This window comes from Phocoena phocoena, chromosome 1, assembly GCF_963924675.1.
Source record: "Phocoena phocoena chromosome 1, mPhoPho1.1, whole genome shotgun sequence".
Lineage (NCBI taxonomy): Eukaryota > Metazoa > Chordata > Mammalia > Artiodactyla > Phocoenidae > Phocoena > Phocoena phocoena.
This window is the reverse complement of record NC_089219.1, coordinates 14,114,277-14,137,035: the sequence shown is the minus strand read 5'-3', so window position 1 is coordinate 14,137,035 and position 22,759 is coordinate 14,114,277. Positions and strand designations below refer to the sequence as shown.

At 55.4% G+C, this 22,759-nt stretch overlaps 1 protein-coding gene across 3 annotated transcripts in view; it reads right to left on the bottom strand.

Annotated features, from left to right (window-relative positions):
- The window catches only part of PAX7 (paired box 7), a 99,102-nt gene extending 79,213 nt beyond the window's left edge, over positions 1-19,889 (bottom strand). For 2 of the 3 annotated variants that reach the window (XM_065874874.1, XM_065874888.1), the window contains exons 1-4: positions 19,805-19,889; positions 17,060-17,295; positions 16,360-16,489; positions 15,214-15,342 (exon numbers count right to left, since the gene is read on the bottom strand). In XM_065874874.1, the coding sequence (XP_065730946.1) occupies positions 15,214-15,342; positions 16,360-16,489; positions 17,060-17,295; positions 19,805-19,889 (580 nt within the window). Of the gene's footprint in view, positions 1-15,213; positions 15,349-16,359; positions 16,490-17,059; positions 17,296-19,804 lie in introns of all 3 variants that reach the window. The other variant, XM_065874881.1, reaches the window with a different exon arrangement.
- Positions 19,890-22,759: the final 2,870 nt, after the last annotated feature.

Below are 22,759 nucleotides of genomic sequence, written 5' to 3'. Positions count from 1 at the left end.
GAGAAGGCCGGAAGCCCAGGCAGGTGCATGAAGGGGAGGGGGAGGCACTGAGGGGCCTGGGGGGAGGGGGGACTTCTGCCTGCCCCATCTCAGAGAGGACAGACACCTGCAAATCTCCTAACTCGGGATGCTTAACCTTTTGAGGACCCTGAGCCCTAAGAGACCCAGGAAAACTGAGGATTCCTCCCTAGGGAAATGCATACACACGTACACATACCCACGACTGAGAATTCAATTCTGGGGCTTCATGGTCACCCCTGAGGCTTCTATAGTGCCAGGGTTAAGTTGACACGATGCCACTTTCCTTTAAATATGTATCTGTATCTAGATGGATGGAGAGATGGATACTGATATAATCTAGATATATATATATATGAGACAGCTATACCCCCAATCTCAACAAGATTATCTCTGGAGAAGGAGAGGATTCTCAGTTTTTATTTTATATACTTTTTTTCTGATTTGAAATTTTGTAAGTATATATTACGTTTATAATATATCTTTCAAATTCATATGAAAAAATATATGCATATATATTTTAGAGCCCCTGATAAAACAACGTGTGTTTGGCTTGGGAAACCCTCAGCAAACTTTTTGGATCCCCTATCGCACACAAATTACTTTCAGGTCTTTTATCTCATTTTAATCACATTCTCCCTATGTGCCAGCCATCTTTTCTGTGTTTTAACTCCTTCACTCCTTCTGTAATTTTTAACGTCCATTGGATGGATGGGAAAACTAAGGCTCAAAGATGTGAAGTAACTTGCTCAGGGGACACCGCAGGGAGGCAGTGCCTGGGTCTCACTGATTCCATGTCCAGTGTTCCTTTTGTGGCCCAGCAGCGGCTCCCTTTGGATGTAAGGGCTGAGGGCCCAGAGCTGAGATGAAAGTGCGTGTCTGAAGGCCATCCCTATGGTGTGGGCAGGAGTTGGGGACACCATCACAGGTAGGGGGCTTTCCCTGTCAGCCCCATGGTTCCTAGCATGGTGCCCTGGCAGATTACACCCTCAATAGGGGCAGGTGACACTAATAAAAGGTGAGGGACCCAGAGACTTTGGAAGATGTTCCATTCATGGTGCCTGGTCTAACAGTGTGGAGATTGGGTCCCTGTTCTGACTCTGTTCTCGATTTGCTGTGCAACAAGGAATAATTCTCTTCCCTTCTCTGGGCCTCAATTTCTCCATCTACAAACAGGGCGTTGCACTAGACCAGTGGCTCTCAGGTGGGGTAGCTGGGCAGCTTACCCAAAAGCCACTTCCCTCAGATGTCCCAAATCAAGAAAGTGCCCAGGTGCGTAGCCTTGGCAAAAACACCTGGGTGACTCTGGGGCACACCCTTCTGCCCTCCTGGCTCACGGGTCTTTCCATCCCCCCCACCCTGCATTGAATCCTCCTTCCAGGACCAAGCCAAGATGATGCTGCAACCCAGCCACACCACCAGTACCCCAATCAAGCACAGAGAGGGTAACTGCCTCCCGCTGGCCCAGCAGCAAGTTGGTCAGGGCCTTAAGAGGTAAACCCTACTGTCTGGAGACCAGCCCAGCTCTGCCTGTTTTCCCAGAGAGACCTCCCAGCCAGGAGAGAAAGTTCTCTAATCAGGGCAATGGAAGAGGAGGGGAACCATTTGTCACCAGATAAGCAATATCAGCTTATCTCTGAAGACCAATAACCACAGCCCCGGGGCTCTGATTCCAGGCATAAACAGAGCTTGTCCCTCCTCCCCTCCGGAGTAGCTGAGGATAGTAGTCTCAGCTCCTCCCTAGGACAAAGCCCTGTCTCACCAGAGTTTCCTCTATCAATGGGAAACAACGCTGGTTTTGACTTCTTTCCCTCCGACGCAATCATGCCCAGAGCACCAGAGCCTGAAGGATCCTCACGGGCCGCATCACCCCTGAAGCTCTTGTTTGGAACCCCAAGGCTCCATGGAACACAGTTTGAAGACCACTAGGCTGATTGCATCTTGCCTTTGTTCAGACAACAGAGCAAAGACCAGAGAAATTGTGTCCAGAGTTACACAGCAGTTAAGTGTTGAAGCCAGGGCCTCTTCATGGGAGCATCTGAATTCTAACCCTAGTCAAGATACTGTGGTTACTTTTCCTTGGGGCTGCTAAAAGGACTCTTCTCAGGAAGATGCATAGACCCTCAGAGGACCAAATCTTCAGCATCTGTCAAGTCTCAAGATCCCAGTGGGGGGTACTGACTTAAGCTATAGTCTCCCTGGGGCCTGAGGATCTAGGGTTCCTGAAGGATGGGGAGGGTGCTGGGGGCTGCATTGTTCAGATGGGGCAAGAAGCACAGCTGGATCTGTGCCCTTCGGGCTTCTTAGGGTAAAGGCATCAGGGTCCTGCAGACCCTATTAGGGAAGAACGTCCCCCTCCCTTCTTCCTTGGGCTAATTTCTCTGTGCCTCAGTTTTCCCCTCTGAAATGGAACTTGAAAGCGTGTATCATATTACACACAAAGAAGGACGTACTGTAGAGATGGGAAAGGGTTGTATTCGCCCTCACCCCAAGCCTTTGAATTCCTAGAGACAAGACTTCCACCAGCTTATTTTTCTCCTTTACCAGTGCAACTGCCGGCAGACCGGGGTTACTTCTCCTCCTTTGGGCTCACTCAGGCCACGCCCTCCGGACCTCAGCTTTTCAATCTGTAAAATGACCTCTAAGGTCTATACAACTCTGTCTTACCCTTTGGGATCTCAGCGTAGAGAGGAATCCCAAGGTCCCTTTAATTGACCTAGCCAGCCATAGGCTCAGTACACCTGGGCATCAGGTGGAAAAATCTGGAAACAGCTGCTTCTCTCCCTTCCTCTCCATCCCAGGCTGGGGCTGCCCGCCCTCTTCTAAAATCTCTCCACTCATCCTTTGCTCTCCATCCCCTCTGTATCTCTCTCTCTCATTAACCTTCTAGCTGGTCTCTCCACATCTTCCAGTACATTCTCTGCTCAGTCCATCGCTTCCCTGCCTTGGCTTCCCACTGCCCTTGGAATAAGTCCTAACTCCTTCACTCAGCCTTGAGGAGTCCACAGCTGAGGCTCTGGTGGTATCATCCCCGGAACGGCTCACAGAAAGAAGGGTTTCATAAATACTTCCGAGATGAACGGATGAACAGCCTTCGAAGTGCTTCCGAGTCATTTGGGTCAGGGCCTGGACCTAGCCTATTTGGGAAAGGGGCAGCTATGACTGGGGACGGGAGGTGTTTGGGGGCCTGTGTCACATACCCGCACCTGCCTCCCTTACGCCCGGAGGATGCTTCCACCGTGTCCTCAATCGGCACATGGTGCCCACCTTCCCAACCTGCCAAAGCTGCCCAGCCTTTATCTGGGAGTGAGGGTGGGGCAGAACTCAGGTGAGGAAAGTCCCTCCACACACCTAACAAGTCTGTTGGGCTCTGTTTCTGCCTTCTTCCCTTGGCCTCTGTTGAATGAGGAGCTGCCCACAGGGCCCGCTGATTTCTTTTCGTTAAGAAAGAATGCTATTCATTGGCGCCGGCTGAGCACCTGCCCTCACCCCCCGCTGCCCCACCCCAGTCCAGATATGGTGATCACTTATAGATTTCCATCCCCTATTATTTCTGAAGCCATAGAGGGGTGGGTTCTAGATTGAAAGAGGCCTTGGAGAAGAGGAGGTGGAAGGGATTGCAGAGCAATATTTATTGTCTCCCAATCGGTCCTGTGTTTTATGTAGGTATATTGTTGACCCTTCCCAATGCCCTGTGAAGTTGTCATCCATGGGACAGTTTTGCAGATGGGAGCACTGAGGCTCTCAGGAGACCTCACTCAAAGTTACCCCGATCTTTCAGGCTCCAGGACTTCCCCTCCTCCTCCATTCTTCCCCCTCCCCACCTCCCACTCAGGTACCTCCTCTAGAGCATGTCACAGGGGTGGCCTCTGCCCACCAGACCTCACTGATCACAGGCCCGCAGGTGCACACAGCTGGGGGTGACTTCTGGAGGCCTCTGGACCCGACTCCGCGGGTTCAGGAGGAGGAAAGCAAGGCCTGAGAGCCAGAGGCGCGCGCCCTAGCCACGCAGCACTTTCCCACAGACACCTTTCTCGCTTCCTCCACCACCCCCTCCCAAGAAAGCCAGCGACTCCAGGCTCTTTTGCGACACTCCCATCTCCGGGGGCCGCCGCGGGCAGCTGACCCAGCAGAGGCTCAGCAGCCCCCCGGGGCCTGGCTTCTCCTGGCCCGGGGCTCGGTTTTGTTGTGGGGTTTTGTGCATCCTGTTTTGTTCCGTCTCCCCGCCCCTTCCCGCGCGGGGCCAGCCCCCACCCCACCCCCTCCCGTCCCTGTCCCCTCCCCCTCCTCCTCCCCCTCCCGGGCTCCCAGCGTGCCCGCTCTTGACTTCATCCACTAAGTCAATAGCCCGGGCGCGGGCGGGCCGCTCCCCCCGCTCCCCCGCCCCGCGCCGCCCCCCGGTTTTCTTCTCGGGATAATGGGGGCTCTTTGTGGCCTAATCAGCCTCCTGAGGGGCCGGGAGGCCGGGAGCGCTTCCCCCGCGGCCGTCGGAGAAAATGAAAGCGGGATTAGGCCGGGGCCTCGGCCCACACCATAGTAAAGCGCCACCAGGCATTCGCCCCTTCAAAGCCCCTTTCGGGGGTTTGGTTACTTTATTTCTAAAGTTGTTTGTATTTCTAAAGTGGCCATTGAGGCGCGAGCGGGGACAGTGCCGGGAGGGCGTTGAGAGGAGGGGGCGGCCCCGGCGGAGGAGAAACTCTCGGAGCCTCCCTCTCCCCCTCCTCGGACCCGCTGACCAGTTTCCAAAGAGCCTCTCCAGGTCCTGATTTCCTCCCGCCCTGGGAGGTGCGGAGAGGCTCTTATCCCCACTAATCAGATCGGGAAACTGAGGCTCCGGCACTGATGCAAGACTCCACACTACAAGATGGGCTCCCGGGATTCAAACCCACCACGCAGCCAGAAGGGGAAAGGGGGTTTTGTTTTTGTTTTGGGGGTTTTTTAGGGGGAGACGCCAAGGGGCATTGATCGCGTTAATCGCCCACAGCGCACAGCTCTGAGCGCACCAGCTAAACCTCTTGTTGTCGCCTGCCTGTACAGGCCATCGAAAGGAACGTCCAACCCGAACACGATTCGACCCCCTGAGGGACGGAAGTTTAGCCCCACTTATTAAAGAAAGTCCCACAGCCTATTTTCTTAGGGTTCACTCTCAACACCTCCAGTAAATCCCAGAAATGCTGGCGCAATAATTCAGAATCTTCTCCCACCGCCAAAGATGGGAGGGAGAGAGAAGAGATTTTGAATTTTGGCATTTGCAGGCAGCTGGAGAGGAAGGGGTACGGACGGGGTGGGTGGGGGACAACGCAGCAGCAGAAGAGGGTTTCTCCTAGCTGCGCCCCTTTCTCCCACACGCGTACATTGGAATTTCTTTTTTTCTGTCGTACTTTTTAACCCTCCAAAGGGTGGATCCGAGCTCAAAAAGTCCAGACGTGGAGGTAAACTGTAAAGATGAGGATCGCAAGGGCGGGGCGGGGCGGCGCAGGGGTGGGACTTCGTGCAAATTCGGGGGTCAGGTTCTGGTCCTGCGGCTGGACCAGCGTTGTCAGTTGTATCCGTGGTTACAACTCCGTGTTACAACTCCGGGGGATAGAGGCGCTTCTGCAGCCTTTCACTGGGAACGAGACAGTTCCAGAAGGTTCCTTAAGACGCCCCCTGACCCCTCCCAACCCCAAAGTTGTCGCTTTACAGAGAAACTCGAGCTTCAATCTGATGTTCTTGTCTACACAGATAAATTCGGTGCGGACTTCCTGGACAAGTTTCCAGGGAACAGGAAGGTTTGATCCCATCTCCACGCAAAAGTATGAACAACACACCGGGCAAACACATGTCCACCCCACAAAACCTCGGCGGAATGTCGCCCTCTCTTCACCTTCCTCAGTCACCTAGAGACCCGCGGTCTGAATTCGAACCCGAAGCCATAACATCCTCTTCACCTGTCACCCCGCGCGACCGTGGAGAGGGACCCGCGGAAAGGTGGCCGCCCACTCGTCTGGGGCTCTGTCGGGTCTGGGTCCCACGGAAAGGACCCCAGAAAAGTTCAGGGGGCGGTTTTCCAAGCTACTTCTCGTGCGGACGCCCCACCCCCTTTTCTGTCCGATCCCGGGGCCTCTTTGATCTTTGGTCAGACAAAGAGCGCAGCGAAGGCCAGAGGCTCCGGAGCCCCGCGGCCGGGCTGCTCCTCCCTCCTCCCCCCGCTGGAACCCGCGGCGCTTCGAGGCCCTGGTTGACGCCTGAGATTCCCGGGATCAGGTTGGAGGCTGCCTGCCAAACTCAGCAAGGGCCCCCAAACATCCTGCTGTTGTGCTCACCCGGAGAGTTACCCGAACACGCACACTCAGACACTTCATCTTCCCCTTCCCCAGCATTCACAAACACCCAGACACACACAGGTAGTCTGGCAAGGAGGCAGGCGCACAGGGAGACATAATGGGTCGACACTCACACAAACACATGCACTGAAGCACAGTCTGTTTATTTTCTGTCTCCACCACCTGGCTCAGAACTCCACGAGGTCAGGGACCTTCTTGATGTCTCAGGTATTCCTGGGCACTTAACACAATGCCCGGTACATAGTAGGTGTGTTCAACAGTATTTTTACAGAATGAATGAAGAAACTGACCCCCGGAGAAAATGTCTTTCTTTTTTTCTTCTTCTTTTTTTCCCTTTTCTTTTCTCTCTCCATCTCTTTCTTTCAGACATACAAAAGGGGAGCACAGCATTTGTGCTTATCTCTGCATATAACAACCTCATAAAGAACCCCTCCAACAACCAAATGGGGATGGGAGGGGGGGATTCACTGCCTCTGTTTTGGAAAGAGAAGGAAGCAGCAAGGGCCAGACAGAGGTCAGGCTCTCAGCCTCACCTCTTCCCCCAGCCCACCCCAGCCCACCCCATCCCACCCACCATCCATCTCCCCCTCCTGGGCTCGGGTTCCTGCTCCTGGACTCAGATGCTCCCTCAAGGATACCGGAGTAACCAGAAAACATGTGTATGTGAAGTTCTTAATGGGGTGTGGCCTCTAGAAGCCCACACACCCCTTTGTACGGTCTGTAAAATTCCTCCTGTATGAACCTCTGTGAATAGCCAATTTCTTAAGTTTTACCCCATTCTCAAAGGGGTCCAGGTTCCCCCAAAAGGATAAGAATCTTTGTCTTAGTGCAATTCTCTGGTTTTTCATGGAAGGAAACTGAGACCCAGAGGGGCTAAGAGAGTTGTTCAAGATTGCATTGTTAGTGAGTTGGGGGCAGGACGGACGGTATACTTCCTGGGCCCAGCGCGGTGCACTTTGCCCCTCCCAGATTCGTCCTGTTGGGCTCAGCTGGAAATTGGGAGAGCAGGCTATCAGAGGCAGGGATCGAACACTCAGCCAGGAACTGGATCCAGAGCAGCACGAAGCCGTCAGCTCCTGCAGTGCTGTAACCTTACTCTTACCCTCCAGTCTGCAGCGTCCCGAAGCTGGGGAGTGGGGATGGTGGCCTGCGCGCCACCCCTTCCCCAACCTGGGAACTTAGAGTAAGGCGGTGAGCCTCACTCTCCCCGCAGTGAAACCCGGACTGGGATATTGATTTAGCGGCGCTCTGAATAAGGGTTCTCCGCCCCTCTCGCCGCTAGTTCCGACGGCGCCAGGCTCACAGGCCGGCCCCTTTCCAGCACCCCGGTCGGAGCGCGGAGCGCGGACCCCGGGCCCCCGCCTCGGGGTCGGCCTCCCGCCCGTCCCGCCGGCCCGACTGGCTCTCCTCTAATTAAGCGGCGGGATCGCAGCGAGCCGTCCGGCCGCGCTGTAATATGATGAACTGCCTTTGTGACGGTGTCACCGAAAGCGCTTCTGATAAGGAGAAGCAGCGGAGGATCAAAAGGACGACAGCGGCTCGCCCGCCTCCCGCCGCCACCCGGCTCTGCGCGCTCGCCCTCTCCGCCCGCGCTCTCCCGCCGGCCGTCTCTAGGTCCCGAGGTCTCTCCTGATCTCCCAGTCCCAGGCCAGCCTTTCGGTGCCTCTGCGTCTCTTTGTCTTTCTTCCGGCTGCTCTGCGCCTCCCTCGGCCCCGGCGCGTTTCTAAGCGTCCTCAAAAGCTCTAGGCAAGGTTCTCCCGTCCCGCACTGGGTCTTTCTCTGAATTTTCTCGTGCGCGCGCGCTCTCTCTCTCCTCAAGCTCTCCTCCTTTCTGACTCTCTCTCGTCCCTCCGCTGTGGCTCTGGGTCTCCCAAGCCTCTGCCCATCCCTGCCTTGCCCTCGACCCGGGCTCGGGCCCAGCACAACTCCAGAGCCCGGGCAACCGAATCTTGGAAACGTTCACGAGCCGACCCGCAGTCTCAGAAAGTCGAACCAATTCATCCTCAGCAGGCCCGCAGGGCTCTCCGGCCCTGGCAACCCGCGCTCACTCAGCTGCCGAATAGAGGGCTGGGCACGAGGGCCCAAGGCGCCCTGGCCTGCCCTCGGGGCCTCTTTGGAGCGAGACTTGGGGTGCACACAACTTCCCCTCATCCCTCTAGAGGCTGCTGCGGCTCGCGAAGCTTTTCCTCTCCCCCGGGGCTGAAGTTCCAAGTGCAGCCCACCCCTCTTTGGCATCCCCTTCCCTATACCCCTTCCTTTGGCCCTCACCTCCCCTTTGCCCTCGACCCCTTCTCTTCCTTCTTCAGGCCCCTCCCCTTTGCTTGCTCCTAGCTCCCCCTGCGCTCTCTCCAGACTCCCTCCCTGCTTCGCCTCTCCCTTCCCCCCACTTTGTTTGAAGTTCTGGAGAGATCTATCTACTAATGGGGAAGTTTCCCCCTTAGGTCACCGTTCTGCCTTGATTCGATTTGGGAAGGCAAGTTCCCTCCCTCCCCCGCCCGACCCCAGCCGGGGCCAATCGCTCCAGAGCAGGTCAGAAAGCGCTGACCCCATTTCCACCTTTCCTCTTCCAGCCAGAGTTGGGGGAAGGGGGAAAGGAGAAGAAAGGCCAACGACAGCAAAAATTGGGGGGGGGGGTGTCCCAACCTTCCAGTCCCTCTCATTCCCATCCCCAACTGGGTTTCCTAATTACCTCATTAGTCTGGAGTGGGAGAGGGAGACGAGCTATTTTTCTGGAATTCCTGGAATGTGCCCCCCCTTAGTCGTGGCCTTCAAGGCCCCAAAGCCCCTGGAGAACCTCCCCTTTGGGGTGTCTCTTCTGTGTTCTTCTTGGTAGCAGGAAGGCTCCCCCTCACCTGGCACTGTCTATTATGTGGTGTGAGTTCTTTCTGGCTTTAGACTATGCGCTTCCAGGACAGAGCCAGGGAGGGGTCTTGGACATTTCATTCTTATATCCTTAGGTGCCCATTAGGAAGGAAGCCTCATCAACTTTGCTGATGATGGTAAACAGAAACTCCAAAGAAGCAGCCTGGAAGGAAATCTCATTTGCTCAGTCCTCTTTTCCTATATTAAAAAATATGTGTATAGATTATTTATATAAAATGTAGTATGTGACAACTATCATTTTCAGAAAGACATTCTTTAAAAAAAAAAAAAAGCCCAAATAATCACCATACTGCTTTAAGGCTACTGTTATATGTGCTTTTAAATCCTTCCATGTAAATTCCACTGAAAAATTTGGAAAGCTGTGACAGGGGAGGGGGCCGCGGGGGTAGGAGGGGGGAGGTTAATCCGGGTTTAACGTGCGATGCCGTCTTAGGACCAGGGTTAGCCTGATTGCGTTATCTCTTCCCAACATTTGAGACGCCCATATTTCACCCAGCCAAATAGCTCGGAGAGCAGCGCAGATGGCTGCCGTGGTCGCGCCTCAGGAAAATGTGTTATTAATATCTAAATAACTTCCCAATACTGTCTGGTAAATCTCCCCTCCACCATTCCAAATGATGAATTCGTTTGAAGTCTTCCCCCAGCCTCATCTTTTCAATGTCCCCTCTCTCTTCTCTCTTCTTAGCCAGGCTTATTTCAAACTGGTAAATATCTAATTCCTTTAACGGCTGTGCCGTGCACACGAGTCTTTTAGACGCCTGGAAACAGCCGGTGTGTGGCAGTGCGTGCCCGGAGGTGAACAGAAAACCCGCATGCCCTCGCAGCGGGGGACCCCACCCTGTTTAGAAACGCATTTGGGAGACTGGGGCTGCGCGGGAACCTCAATCTGGGAGCTGAGCCCTTCCTTTGCGCGTCCCAGACACCCTTCTCCTGGTCCCCCGCGGAGTCCCAAAGGCATCCCCTCTCCCTAACGCGCAGCTCCTCCGCGGCTCCGGTCTCCGAGACCCCACCCGCAGCCCTCCGAAGGCGTCCCTCTCTCTCTGGGGCGGATAATTACCCTCCGCTCGCCTGTTCTCCCTTGTTTAAAGTTTGTTTTCTAAATGTCTTCTATTAGATTATGTTCGTTCATTCCCCCTCCAACCTTATCTCCTTCTGTCTCTTCTCTCCTTGCCCGTCACACTCGATTTAGGCACGAGTTTATCTGGCAAACAGTTTGCCGACTTTGTTTATTTACCGCGGGTTCTGGGGCTGCGAGCGCGCGCGCGCCAGTGTTCGCCTTTGTAATAGTTATCTCATTGTTGTTCTTCGTTAGTCCCAGCTCCCTCCACCCTCTCTCTCTTCTTCGGTTGGGGGGATGGAGGAAAGAAAGGGGGAGTCTTGTCAGCCCAGTGTGGGTTCGCCCCCTCGCCCGGAGCCCCTCCCCCGAGATAGCTGCCTCAGACCCCCGAACCCCTCCTCTCCGCTCACCCCATCCCCCCACCACCCCGGCGCGGCGGAGCCCTCACCCCCCTCCCTCTCCCCCTCTGGTCTCACTGAATATCCACCGCCGAGCTCTGCCTAAAGCCGGGGAATTGCCTGACACCCTCCCATCTTCCTCCGAGCCCCCATTATGCGAAGCTGATCCCACTCTGAACAGCCTCAAATCCCGCCTGGACTCTGTTTGATTAGATTGCCAACCCGGGGTAATCCTTTGATTTGGTGGAGTGTCAATTACCTTTCTGTAAACACACATTTACAGAGGAGGGAACTTGTTGGTATAAATCAATGCAGATTGTTTCTTGATAAATGGACTATCTTCGACCCCTCCCTCGCTCCCTCTTCCAAGGCCCCTCTCCCTGGAGGCCCCTCCCCTCCCCTCTCCCGTTCTCGCCCAGCCAGTAAACAATGCCCCTTCCAGGTGTGAAGCCGAAAAAACGGTGTGGGCTGAGGGGAGCCGTGCCCCCCTTCCCCTATTCATTCGCTCCCCCGGAGCCTAATTAAATTTGGCAGGTCCTTGTACACACAATCAAAACAGCTTCCTCCAGTGTAGCAAACGACCGAAAACCGCATTAGCAGCTATCGCAGCTCTGCCAAATTAAATTGTTTCCCACCTCCTTTTACAAGTGTCTAAAACCGACACTTCGGGCTCTCCCCTCCTTTCCGATCCTTCTCCGTCATTTCTCACTCCACACCTGTAAGTTTGCTGCTTTAAAAACAAATTAAGGAAAAATGCAAAGAAATACAAATCTGCCTTTCACGCACGCACACCCTTGGTCTCCACCTCAGATGGTCTTTCAGAGCGGGAAGTCAGCATATTCCCGGGTGGACTTTGACGTCGCCACTCCACCCCTCCCGAAAATGCACACTCTTCTTTTTAATCTTGTGAATTTCCACCTTATTTCATATTAACTGTGACCTGGCTGGGCTTCTACCCTAGAGACCAACGTCCAACGTGGTCTGATCTGGTCAGTTTCAGCCTAAACTTGAGCCTTGTCAGATGCAAGAGGCATTGGTGCTCTACTCTGTATTACTGTTGTTACTGCTTTTCTAAATTATTCCTTGTTTCTTCACACTCACTCCCTCGGCTCCCACGGAGGAATGGTTTGACTCTTTGCAAACCCCTATCAGATTTCCCACAAGAGTCTCCCTGGACTCAGGCTGGGAAGATCTTTTTCTTTCCCCATCCCTCCTCAAATCCTTTACCAGTCGAGTCCCTGCCTGTCTCTCCCCTGATCCTCGGAGAAGGGGTGAGGAGGAGAGAGTCCAAGTGGATGAGGGCAAGGAACCTTTCCAGGTGTGCAGAGCATGGCCGGAGCCCCTATCCAAAGCGGTCTGAGAATTCTCACAACCAACAATCCTAATAACTCAGTCTTAACAAGGATAAGAGCAAAAAAAAAAAAAAAAAATATGAACAGCCTCATGAATATCAGCCCAAGGGGAGCAGGAGTGAGCTGTTCAGAGATGAAAGTGCACAGAAATAAAAGCTCAATTTAATCGCTTTAAAACCCTTCAACTTAACGTTTGTGCTTCAAACTCTGAGAGTGAGGACTGATTGCGGATAAATAGTTTCTTACCATGCCTGGAAGCTATTACACCCCTCTCCAACACAGTTTCCTATTCAGCAGTCCCAGTTTTCATTACCAGCTCTAATAAGTCTTAACATTATTAAATGCCAAGCGGACGATAGGAAAAAACGGACTCAGGGAGGGATCTCTCTTTAGCGCTTAAAGAGGAGAGCTCTTAAACCCCTTCTTCGGCGGCTCCCCGCCTTGAGAGAGGCAACCCCCGGAGAAGGCATCTGTCAAGAGCAAGAAGCCAAAACAAAGTTTGTGGGTGTGCACCCTCCCCCTGCTCTGCCCAAGGGTATCTCTGCCTCTCCCCATCTGGCCCACTCGGGTGGAGGTTGGGAGGTCTTTTCACCTTTAACTTGGCCATGAAACTGACATGCAGGGCCTGGGAGAGAGATGAGAGTTTCCAACTGGGTGGTTAACCGGGATGCCAGCCACTGGCCAAGGTACTCAAATGCGGAGCTGATACCATTTGTCCACAGATGGAAAGACAACCCTCTCTCATCCTCCCTGTCATACTGCCCATCACATCCATCTACAATCCTACTGCATATCCACACAGAATCCACGGCTCCGATCCAAAGGCCCGTGGGCAAACCGCCACACCGAGAGACATGCGCTTACACCGCCATCCAGCTCCCAATCACAGGGCCCAACATGCCCACTGTCACTCAAAAACCACGGGGATTTCTGGACATCAGGCCCACCGCTTTCATTTCATTTCTGCAACTCCTCTCCAGACTCAGCGCCAGTACTTTCAGCCTTCCCATCTGGAACCTCCAGCCTCCTCCTTAAACCCTTGGAGACTTGGAAGTTCCTGCTTCTACTGCAGGGAAAACCTCTATCCAGCGAAGTTGCCTTTCTGCTGGTTTTATAAGCTCAGATCAGCACGGGAAACTCCTGGACTCCTTTGAGCCAAAGGGATTTCCAAAGCGAACTTGCTACCCTTTCCCTTCCCTTCGCATCCCTTCGCATCCCTTCGCATCCCTTCCCTTCCCTTCCCTTCTTCCTCAGAAGAAATTTATCTATTGTGTTTCCTTACAGACTGAATTGGAAGCACATTGGGGTATCCCTGCCACACACACACACACACAAACACACACAGTGTCTCCAAATAAAACCAAACTTCCTTCAGTTCTCCTGGGGTACCTCTCAGAAGCTGTGTCTGCTGCGCTGTATTTTGCAGGGAAAGATTATTCAAGTTCTCTCCCCACCCTAAGGAAAAGAAGTTCAACTAAGTCCCTTTCCAATGTGAACTGAAATAAGGAGTGGGTCTCCTCCCCACCCCCAACCCCGCCAGGGATCCCCGGGCTCTAGGCTGCCTCCGCCGAGCCAGGGGCTTACTTGGAAGCCCCAGGCCGCCTCCCGCTGCAGCCCCGAGGCCCTCGGCAGGCCCGCACAGCGGGGCGCCAGGCACAGCTCGCTCACTTTCTTCCCTGCCCTTTTGTCCCCAGTGGGACTGGGCTCCACTTGGGGCCCTGAATGTCAATAGCCCGCTTCTTCCCCAGCTCCAGACTGCTCCCACACTGGGCTGCCCGTACCCCACCCCCCCACCATCCTTCCCCCTCGGACCAGGCCTGTGAGGGCTGGGCCTCGCTGGGAGTTGTCTTTGGAAGCGGGCTTTGTCTGTGAAGTTCATCTTCAAGGTTGGGAGAGACTACTGAAAGCTGGAGGGAGACCTAGGCTAGGAGTTCCAGGGAGGCGAGGAGAGGAGAAACCCCTGGAAGGAAACTCAAATGAAACTGTGCTCTTTTACAAGTTTCAGGGTTCAGAACACTCCCCCACTTTTTCCAAATCCACCATTTTTTTTTGCAGGTTATAGTGGCCACTGCCTTTCCTGTCTGCCTGCTGCCTCCCTGCGTGTGTGTTTGGAGGCTTAGCTTCTTTTCCCGTCGCTTCTTTTCCCGTCAGTCTACGTGACTTTGGGTCTTCCGTTTTTCTTTCTTTACCCGCGTCCTCCCTTGAAGCACACTTACCAAGTCTCAGAGACTTGCGAGGGGAGTGGTAATCAGGAAGGACTCTCCCTTCTCTTGAAACTTACCCCGTCAATAAACAAAAGCACAGTCCCCTTTCCTGGGCGCGCGGGCGCTTGAAAGATAAACGCCTTCCCTAGTTCATCTCCAGAAAAAGCGGGGCTCCACTCCAGACCCGTTCGGCAACCACGCTAGCAGCGGGGAGAGGGCGTGTGGAGCCTGAATCTCTCTTCCGCACTGGGATCCTCCGACCCTGGGCATCTGAGAACTCGGTCTCAACTCCTGGCCCCGCCTGCGCGTGCCCAAGAGGAAAGCACCTCAAAAGTGCACCCTTCTGCGCCCTCCCCCGCTACCTCCGCGCTGTCTCGGTTCAGCCCCGGCGTCACAGGACGGAGAATTAGGCGGCGGCCCACGCGGCCCTCGCTAATTTTTATTGATTGCAGCGGTCAGTCAACTGTCAGGCGGGGTTTCAAGGGACCGTTTAGAGAGCGTGTGCGGGTCTGCTTAACAAATTCATTTAGGGAGCCGCGGGGCCGGTTCCTCTTTCCTCGCCCCCCGCCCCCTTGCCCAAGTTCCCTATAAATAATAGATCGACACCGACACCCAGACTGGCAGCCAAAACGCCAGCCCCGGAGGACACACGGCCCGGAGTCTTCGACGGGGTGCGCAGTCCGCGGCGCCCGGAGCCCTAACCCGCCGCCGGGTTCCCCGGGGGCGCAGAGGCCGTCAAGACCCCGCTCCGGCGCGCAACTGAGTCGCGGGCTCCGCACCCAACCCGGCCTGGGGGCGCACCGAGGGGGCGCTCTCCGCACACACCGAGAGGCTCCCGGCTGCTCCGGGGGCTGCGAGTCCTCCCGCTAAAGATCTGTCCGCCAGTCCGGGTGGCGGCGGCGCCACCACTGGCCCGCACCCTGGTGAGCGGGAGACGCGGGCTCGGGCGTCGCCGGCCCCGGGACGGCTCCCTACCTTTGTCGCCCAAGATGCCGTCGATGCTGTGCTTGGCTTTCTTCTCGCCGTCGTCCTCCTTCTTATCCGCTTCGTCTTCCTCCTCCTTCTTCCCGAACTTGATTCTGAGCACGCGGCTAATCGAACTCACTAAACCTCAGAAATTCAAAGGCAAAAGAGCGAGTATAAGTCGTTGGGGCCGCGGAGCGGGGCCGCCTTGGGACCCTGGGAGAAGTAGCGGGGCCCATTTCCCCCCTAAATACACTCAGGAGGATTCACACCCATCCCCCCCACCCCCGCCGTTGAACATTTACACCTACTGGGAGGCACAAGTACAGTCACTCACATAGAGACTCACACCTGGGGCACTCACACGGTCGCAAGGCGGTGGCAGAGCAACCTACCTAGTGCATTCCTATCACGTCCTCGCACACACTTGTGCTTTCCGCTGTCACGTACCCTAGATGCACTCACACCCACACCCACCTCCCCAGGACCTCCCTGGCGCCCCTCCAGCCCCTGATGCTGTAGTCCCCACACTCAGGTGTGCATCCCAGCCCTGCACACTTGAATGCCCAGGTACACACACAGCCACCTGGGGCCACTTTCTCCCACACAGGCAGCAAGATTCAGGGCCTCCACATTTGGGACCCACTGGTGGCTGGTGGCAGCAACAGAATAGAAATGGTGACTTGGAGAAAAATATCCAGGCAGATCACAATCTATCCTCCTAGGACGGACTCATCTCTCTAGGCCACTTCTCTTTACCACACAACTTTATAGGACAACTTTTTCCGCATTTCCCTCCCCCTTCTCTCCCTCCGTCCCTCCCTTCCTTCCTTCCATCCTTCCTTCCTCCTCTCTCTCTCCCTCCCTCCCTCCCTTCCTTCCTCTTTCCCGTCGTCCTTCTCCCTTTCTTTCTTCCTTCTCCTCCTCTCTCCTTCTTTCCTAACTTCTTTTCTTTCCTTCTTCCCTCTTCCCATCTTCCTTTCAGTTCTGATTCCCTCCTGTGCCCTCACCCTCTTTGTGCTCTGGTTCTTTTCCTTCTCACTTTTCTCTGAGTTCCCTGTCATCCGTCATCTCCCCTCCTCTCCCACCTCCAGCCCCACATGACCTGAGCCCTGGCCAGACTCCGGGCAAGTTCTGCTGGCTCAGCTGCCTTCTCACCTGAGGGCACGGTGCTGCGGTCACAGTGCCCGTCCTTCAGCAGCCGGTCTCGGATCTCCCAGCTGAACATGCCTGGGTTTTCCCTCTTGTACTCCTCTATCTTTTTCTCCACATCCGGAGTCGCCACCTGCTTCAGAGGTGGAGGTGGGAGAGTAGGAGTGGAAAGATGGGGTAGGGGGAGGGAGATACTTTTAATATCAACCTCCCAAGAGCCCCAGGCCAGGCTGGTGGCTCTGGTCACCATGCTTCCATTCTGAGATTGGCTTTATCCTTTCAAGAAACCTGTTACTGGCTCCCAGGAAGGCGGCCGGGATTGGGGGATGTGGAATAGGGTAGTGATAGGTAATAAAATAGAAACCTAATTAGGACTGTGGTCCCCCCTCACTATTCCAGGCAAGACTGGGGAAAGATTTCCCCTGGTCTGGGATGGTGATAGGGGGTCTGGGAAGATGTAGGGACAGCACAGGAATGACTCATTGGCCTCTCAGGCAATCGGGACATCAGTTATCCCCATCCCTGAGAAATTCAAATAATGGAGGATGTCTGGGAGTGGGGACCCGCTTCCACTGTCCTTCCCATAGGAAGCATATAGACCCCCTCCCCGGTGCTGCTGGATGACACAGGGTAGAGAGAGGGGCCACAGCCAGGATACCCCAACCACGGGAAGGCTGGCTGCCAGCTCTGCAGCAAAGACACTCACTCTGGGTTTGCTGCCGCCAATGGCCCCGGGCCGGATGGACCCGGTCTCCTGGTAGCGGCAGAGAATCTTGGAGACGCAGCCATGGGAGACACGCAGCTGGCGGGAGATGACACAGGGCCGGATGCCATGGTGGGCCATCTCTACTATCTTGTGACGGATGTGGTTCGGAAGGGGTCGCCCGTTGATGAAGACCCCACCAAGCTGATTGACCCGGCCTTGGCCAAGTGGGGTGGACACTGGAGAAGGAAGGGGGAGATGAGGGAAAAGAGAGGCACAGGGTGAGGATGGGAAGGAGACACTGAGTACACAGGCCTTTTGACTCCAGTTTTGCTTGAGCCCCAAGACCCCTGAGAGCAGATCTCAGTTCCCCACGTTTGAAGCTGTGGTAGTTCGGAGGTCAGGAAGAAACCTGTCATGAAGTCAAGGGAAGGTCTGGCAGAGATGGAGAGAGGGGTCAGGGTTGGCTGCAAGAGTCCCCACAGATGCTGTGTGTCCCCAGTCCTGCCACACTATGGGGAATGTGGACACACCTGGGGGATCTGAATGCCTCTGAGAAGGAGAGGGAGAGAGACAGAGATGAGAGGGCAGAGCCTAGAGACTGGCGGAGCCTGGGGACTCTGGGACCAATGGTCCTCTGGACCCACAGCTTGGGCGGCAGGTCCACTTGCCTTTTATAGAGGCCGATAATGGGTGAGATGTGGCCCATCTGGTCAGTTCCATGCTCTAAGTGGTCAAGTCTGATCCATTTTATTGGGGCCCAGAAGAGGCTGGTTGATTACTAGTAGTTACAGCCCTGGCTTGGGCAGCAGAATTGTCCTACCCATAACTGAACAGCCAAGGCACAGCAGAGGGACCAGCAACAGAATGCCGTTGGCTGCTGCTTCTGGGGGCACCTGGCTGTCCCTTGAGGGACTCTCCTTCCTTCCAACCCCTCTGAGAGTTTGAATTTCGTTTTGGGATGATTTGGGGACATGCCCCATTGTCGGCAAGCTTCTAATCAAATACTCATTTGGCCTCAAAAACCCATGAACTGTCCCTGCAGGTTCAGAGAGGCTGGTGCACAGATGGGCCAGAGTCCCTGGGTGTGGGTGACTTTGGGAACCAGGAAGACAGGCTCGCCTGATGTGTGCTAGGGAGGGGAGAACGCCTGGGAAGCTTTAATGTAAAGTCCACACAATTTCCTCCCAGAAGGTTGGAGGACACCCGGTGCACTAATCCGGCCTCGATCCCCCCAATTTGGGGACTCGGCGGCTGCGGAGATCTGGCAGATTAGAACGATTTCACAGCCGCCCGAGTGGAGGGAGCTGACAGTATAATTGGAAGGGAGGAGGCGGGAAGAGGCTCCGTTGCTGAGCTGTTCCTACCGCCTCCTCCCTGGCTCTGCCGGTCCCCACACCCCTCTTCGTAAAAGTAGGTGTCTGAAGCCACCCTCGGATTTAATCAGAAATCGTGCGTCGCCAAGTCCGAGTCACTCGGTCTCCGTGGCGGGATATGCCATTAGCGCTGGAGAGCTCTCCAGCGCACAACTTTATATTCAAGAGCCTCTTTAGCGACCGGCGCTCGGCTCTCCTCAGTATTCTCCGTCATGTTGGGCAAATATTGTCCTAATCCGCTGCGCGTCCTCGGCCGCCTGTTTTACTTGCATTCGCTACAGGAGAGTGCTACGGCAAATCCCCGGGCTTGTGCGCTCTCCCGCCTGCGTGGTTGCTCGCGCGCACTTGATCACGGAGCCACTCTCCTCGCCTCTGTCTAATTCAGGGACCCGCGCCGTCTAGCTGCTGGAGGGACCCCCCCGCCTCCCCAGATCTCAGGCTGCCTGTCCATCCGTCCCCTCCTTGCCTTCTCTCTCCTTCACGCACAAGGGGCTCATATAATTATAAGAAGAGTAATTAAAAAATAAAAGTCGCACCTCTCTCTAACCACTTCTGACATCCTGGGCTACCTACCCCCAGAAGCCAAGTGATCCCTCAGTTGACAGGTTGAAGGCCTTCTATTAGTTTAAAAAGAAAACAGAACAAAAACGCAGGAAAGGTGCGCTCCCAGCCCTTGCTGGAGCCCGGAGCCGGTTCACCCCGGATGCCGGATATTTAGGGAGGACACATTACAAAACTAACACTTTTCCCTTGTCTGTACATTTCCCTGCCCTCTAGCCGTCTTGAGGTCTCCCCCGAGAGATTTCCGGAGTTCAGAAGCCCGAGTGGAAACTTTTGGGGGGAAATCGTTACTATTTATTGTTTCAAGTTAGTTTCCAGACCCCAAAGCAGAGTCCTAGTTTAGACATAAAATATCACACATTGTTGGTATTTCGAAATAGAAGGGGCTGGAAGACCATCCCAGAGGTGAAAAGAATAATTCAAAACAAGAGTAGAAAGCACGTAGCTGGCGAACGCAGAGAGCCGAGAAAGTATTAGGTGGAAAGTATCTAAAAATAGCGTACAGAGTTGAAACTCACTAGGACTTGAAATTGACTAGGAGCCGAAATCTACTCGGAGTTCAGCCCCGCGGGTAGAGGCCAGAGTCCTGGACCTGTGAAGCCGAGGCCGCCGGTGGGGGAAACCCACGCGTAAACGGACAAGTGTCGGTCCCAGAAACTTCCTGGGTCCGGCGCCCGGACTTGGATCCAGAAGGGAAGGGGACTCCCCTGCTGCCGCTGGCGCCGCCACCACCCCGTGAAGATCTCCACCTCTCCAAGGACCTCGAGGTCCTGGCGGAGGAGGGAAGCGAGGCAAGTCCAGACGCTCTTACCTTCCAGAGGAAATCCCGTGCGGGGATAGTTCTGCCCGGGAGCCGGCCGCATCATCCTCGGTACGGTGCCGGGAAGGGCCGCCATTCTTGCGCACGCCGGGGACGAATCCAGAGTCGGCGAAAATCGCTTCCCGTCCGCTCCCTTTACCCCTGCTGCGATCTCTTTCTTTCCTTCTTTTTTTTTTTTAAACCTCTTCCCCCTCCCCTCCGCAAACACTCCCTACCCCCATCCCCCCACCCCCGGCTGCGGTCGCTCGCGTCCAGAAGCTGGGGAGGGGGGTGAGGTAGGGGCGGAGGTTGGGGGGGGGGGAGGGAAGGTGGCGACAACGAAGTTCAAACAAACAAACACACCAACCCCAAGGCCTCCTCTGCCCGCTCCGCTGGGCCAGAAGTTGTGCGGACGGATGCGCCGGGCAGGAGCCGGAGACGAGGCTGCGCCGCGCAGCGGGGCTCGGGGGGACGCGGCCGGAGTCAGGGCCCCCAGCCTCGGACTGGCGAGCGACGCGCTTTCGCGCTCCGGGCCAAAGTTTCTGAGCCGAGAGGCTGCGGAGTGGATTTCTTTTTCGTATTTATTTATATATTTATTCCCTCGCTTTCGCTCCCCTCCCTCCCTGTCCTCTCCCACTCCTCTCCACGCCTTCTTTCTCAGACCACACTCGCTACTCCCTTAAACACCAGCTTTCACACCCCCACCCCCCAGAAGACTTGGGGAGGGAAGAAGATGCCTCTCGGGTTTCTGGGCTTGAGGGGAGGCGATAAGGGGTGACGAGGTTGGGAGGAGAAGAGGGAAAGCGAGGGGGCGAGCGATCCGCCGGGTAAGTTGTGCAAAAGTGCTCAACTGGAGTACGAGGAGGAGGAGGAGGGGAGGCAGCGAATGAGATCTGATAGGTTCGGACTTTTCTTTTATTCATGAGGAGGGAAGGGGGCCAGGGCGGAAGGCAGCCGAGGACCAATAACGAAAAGAAACCTTAAACGAATATTTTTTTCCTCTTTTCTGATCCCCGGCTCACCTCGCTTTTGGGGGAGAATTTGGACTGCCGGTTAAAACAGAGGGAGCAACGGCGGGGAGTGGGGGCTGGGGGAGGGGGGAGTGGGGAGGGAGGGAGGGAGGGGCCAACTCAGTCCCAGTGTCTTCCTTTGACGAATGGGCCGGGTCCGCGGAGTCCCCAGTCCCCGGTCGCCCACGGCCCCGCTCTGCAGTCCGGCTGCATGGGAATGCCCGCCTCCCGCTGGTGGCTCCCTTGGATTCTCGCGTCTTCTCGAGCCTCCCAGAATCGGAGTCCGCTGTGTTTCACGTCTTCACCCTCATCTCACTCACAACACTCTGAAATTTCCGCCGGTGGGGCCCACCGGGAATTGGCCTAGGTGGCTTCATGGGAGGGGTTTATGACTTTCTCTGGGAAATAGTCTCTGAGCCCCGGTGTCCCATTCTTGCCTGGCCCCCTGCAGTCTGAGAAGCCCAGAATGATGGCCGGGCCTAGTGCTTAGAAAGAGGTCCGCGGAGTGTTAGGGACCCGTTTCTTTCTTTCCTCCCCTCCCCTCACCCATCCCCAGCCGGGATTAAACCCGTGCCCCTCTTCGGGCCCCCAGCCCACATCCAGAGCCCCTCTCCAGCAGGTAGTCCGGTGCCCTGAGGCGGAACAGCAAGTGGGTGCCCGGGATCTGGGGGTCCAGAGGGGTGGGAAGTTGGGGGGACGGGGCGGTCAGGATTTGGTACCACCCTGAGCTCCCCAATTCGGAGCTCCTCCACTGTCGGATTGAGGGGGAGGGTGCCCGAGTTAATCAGTGGGGAGTGGGAGTGGGGTGATGGGAGGTCCTGCAGTTCTCTGCTCTCCCCCTGCCAGAGTGACCAGACGTCCCTGCCCGGGGATACCGAGTCCTGGGGGCGAAACGCCCTCCCAGCGGGGCAGGACGCCATGACTGCAGGTCTTTTGTCTCCCCCGGGAAAGAGTGTCTCCGGCCCAGCGCTGGAGGCAAAATACAATAAAATAAACCCAGCCCTCAAACTCGCCCCCAACCCCGCAGCCTGCCCCCTGCCCGCCCTCTCCCGGTGCTGGGGTCAGCCTCTTCTTGGCCTGGGAGCGCTCCTCAGGCTGGCCCCCGCGTGCCCCTCTCCCCTCCCATTTTCCTCACCTGTGACCTTTGCCCCTCTCAGCATGTGACAAACTCCCTCCTCTCCCCTCTATCCCAGTACCAGGGGCTTCTCCGGCTGGGGGTGGGGATGGAGGGGTGGGGGAGGCCTTCTGGAAATGGGGGCCTGCTGAAGAGCTGTTAAACACGCCCCCAGTGGCCCCAGGATTGAGGTGGGGGGAGGCCAAGTTGCTTTAGAATTGGAAAGGAGGACATCTGAGTGCCTTTCCCAAACCAGGGTGCCAGGCTACCTGAGTTACAGGGACCCTACAAGGTTTTCTGGGACACTTTCCTTTTTGGAGGTGCTACCCCACTGTGATTGGAAGATGATTTTTAAGCTCTGATGTGTATGTCTGGGGAAGACGAGTCAGCCTTGAGTCCCTTTTACATCTCATCTTCCTGGAGGGTCTGGCCTGTCTTGACCTCCAGAGGTGGCTATATATATACACAGAAACACACACACAAGCCTAAGTATGTAATATACACACACATATATATTGTTCATTAATTCATCCACCAGTAATTTCTGTTTTGGTGAGTAAGAATTTAAGGCACCTCTTCTCTGTGTCTGTGGGTGGAATGGGCCAGTGTGTTTGTGTGTGAATATAGGTTTACGCCCACGTCTGTCTGTAACCAGGTGAAGGTGGGTTGTGTGTGTAGGTCTGCTGTCGGCTTGTATGCCAGTCTGAGTAAGTGTGTGCTTCTAAGTGACGGTCTGTGTCTGCATTTAGATTTTGGAGTCTCTTCCTTATTGCCTTAGCAAAGCTCTATGCGCCCATCAAGAAGGTGTGAGCTGTGATTTGGTCCGTTCCCCGTGGTGAGAGA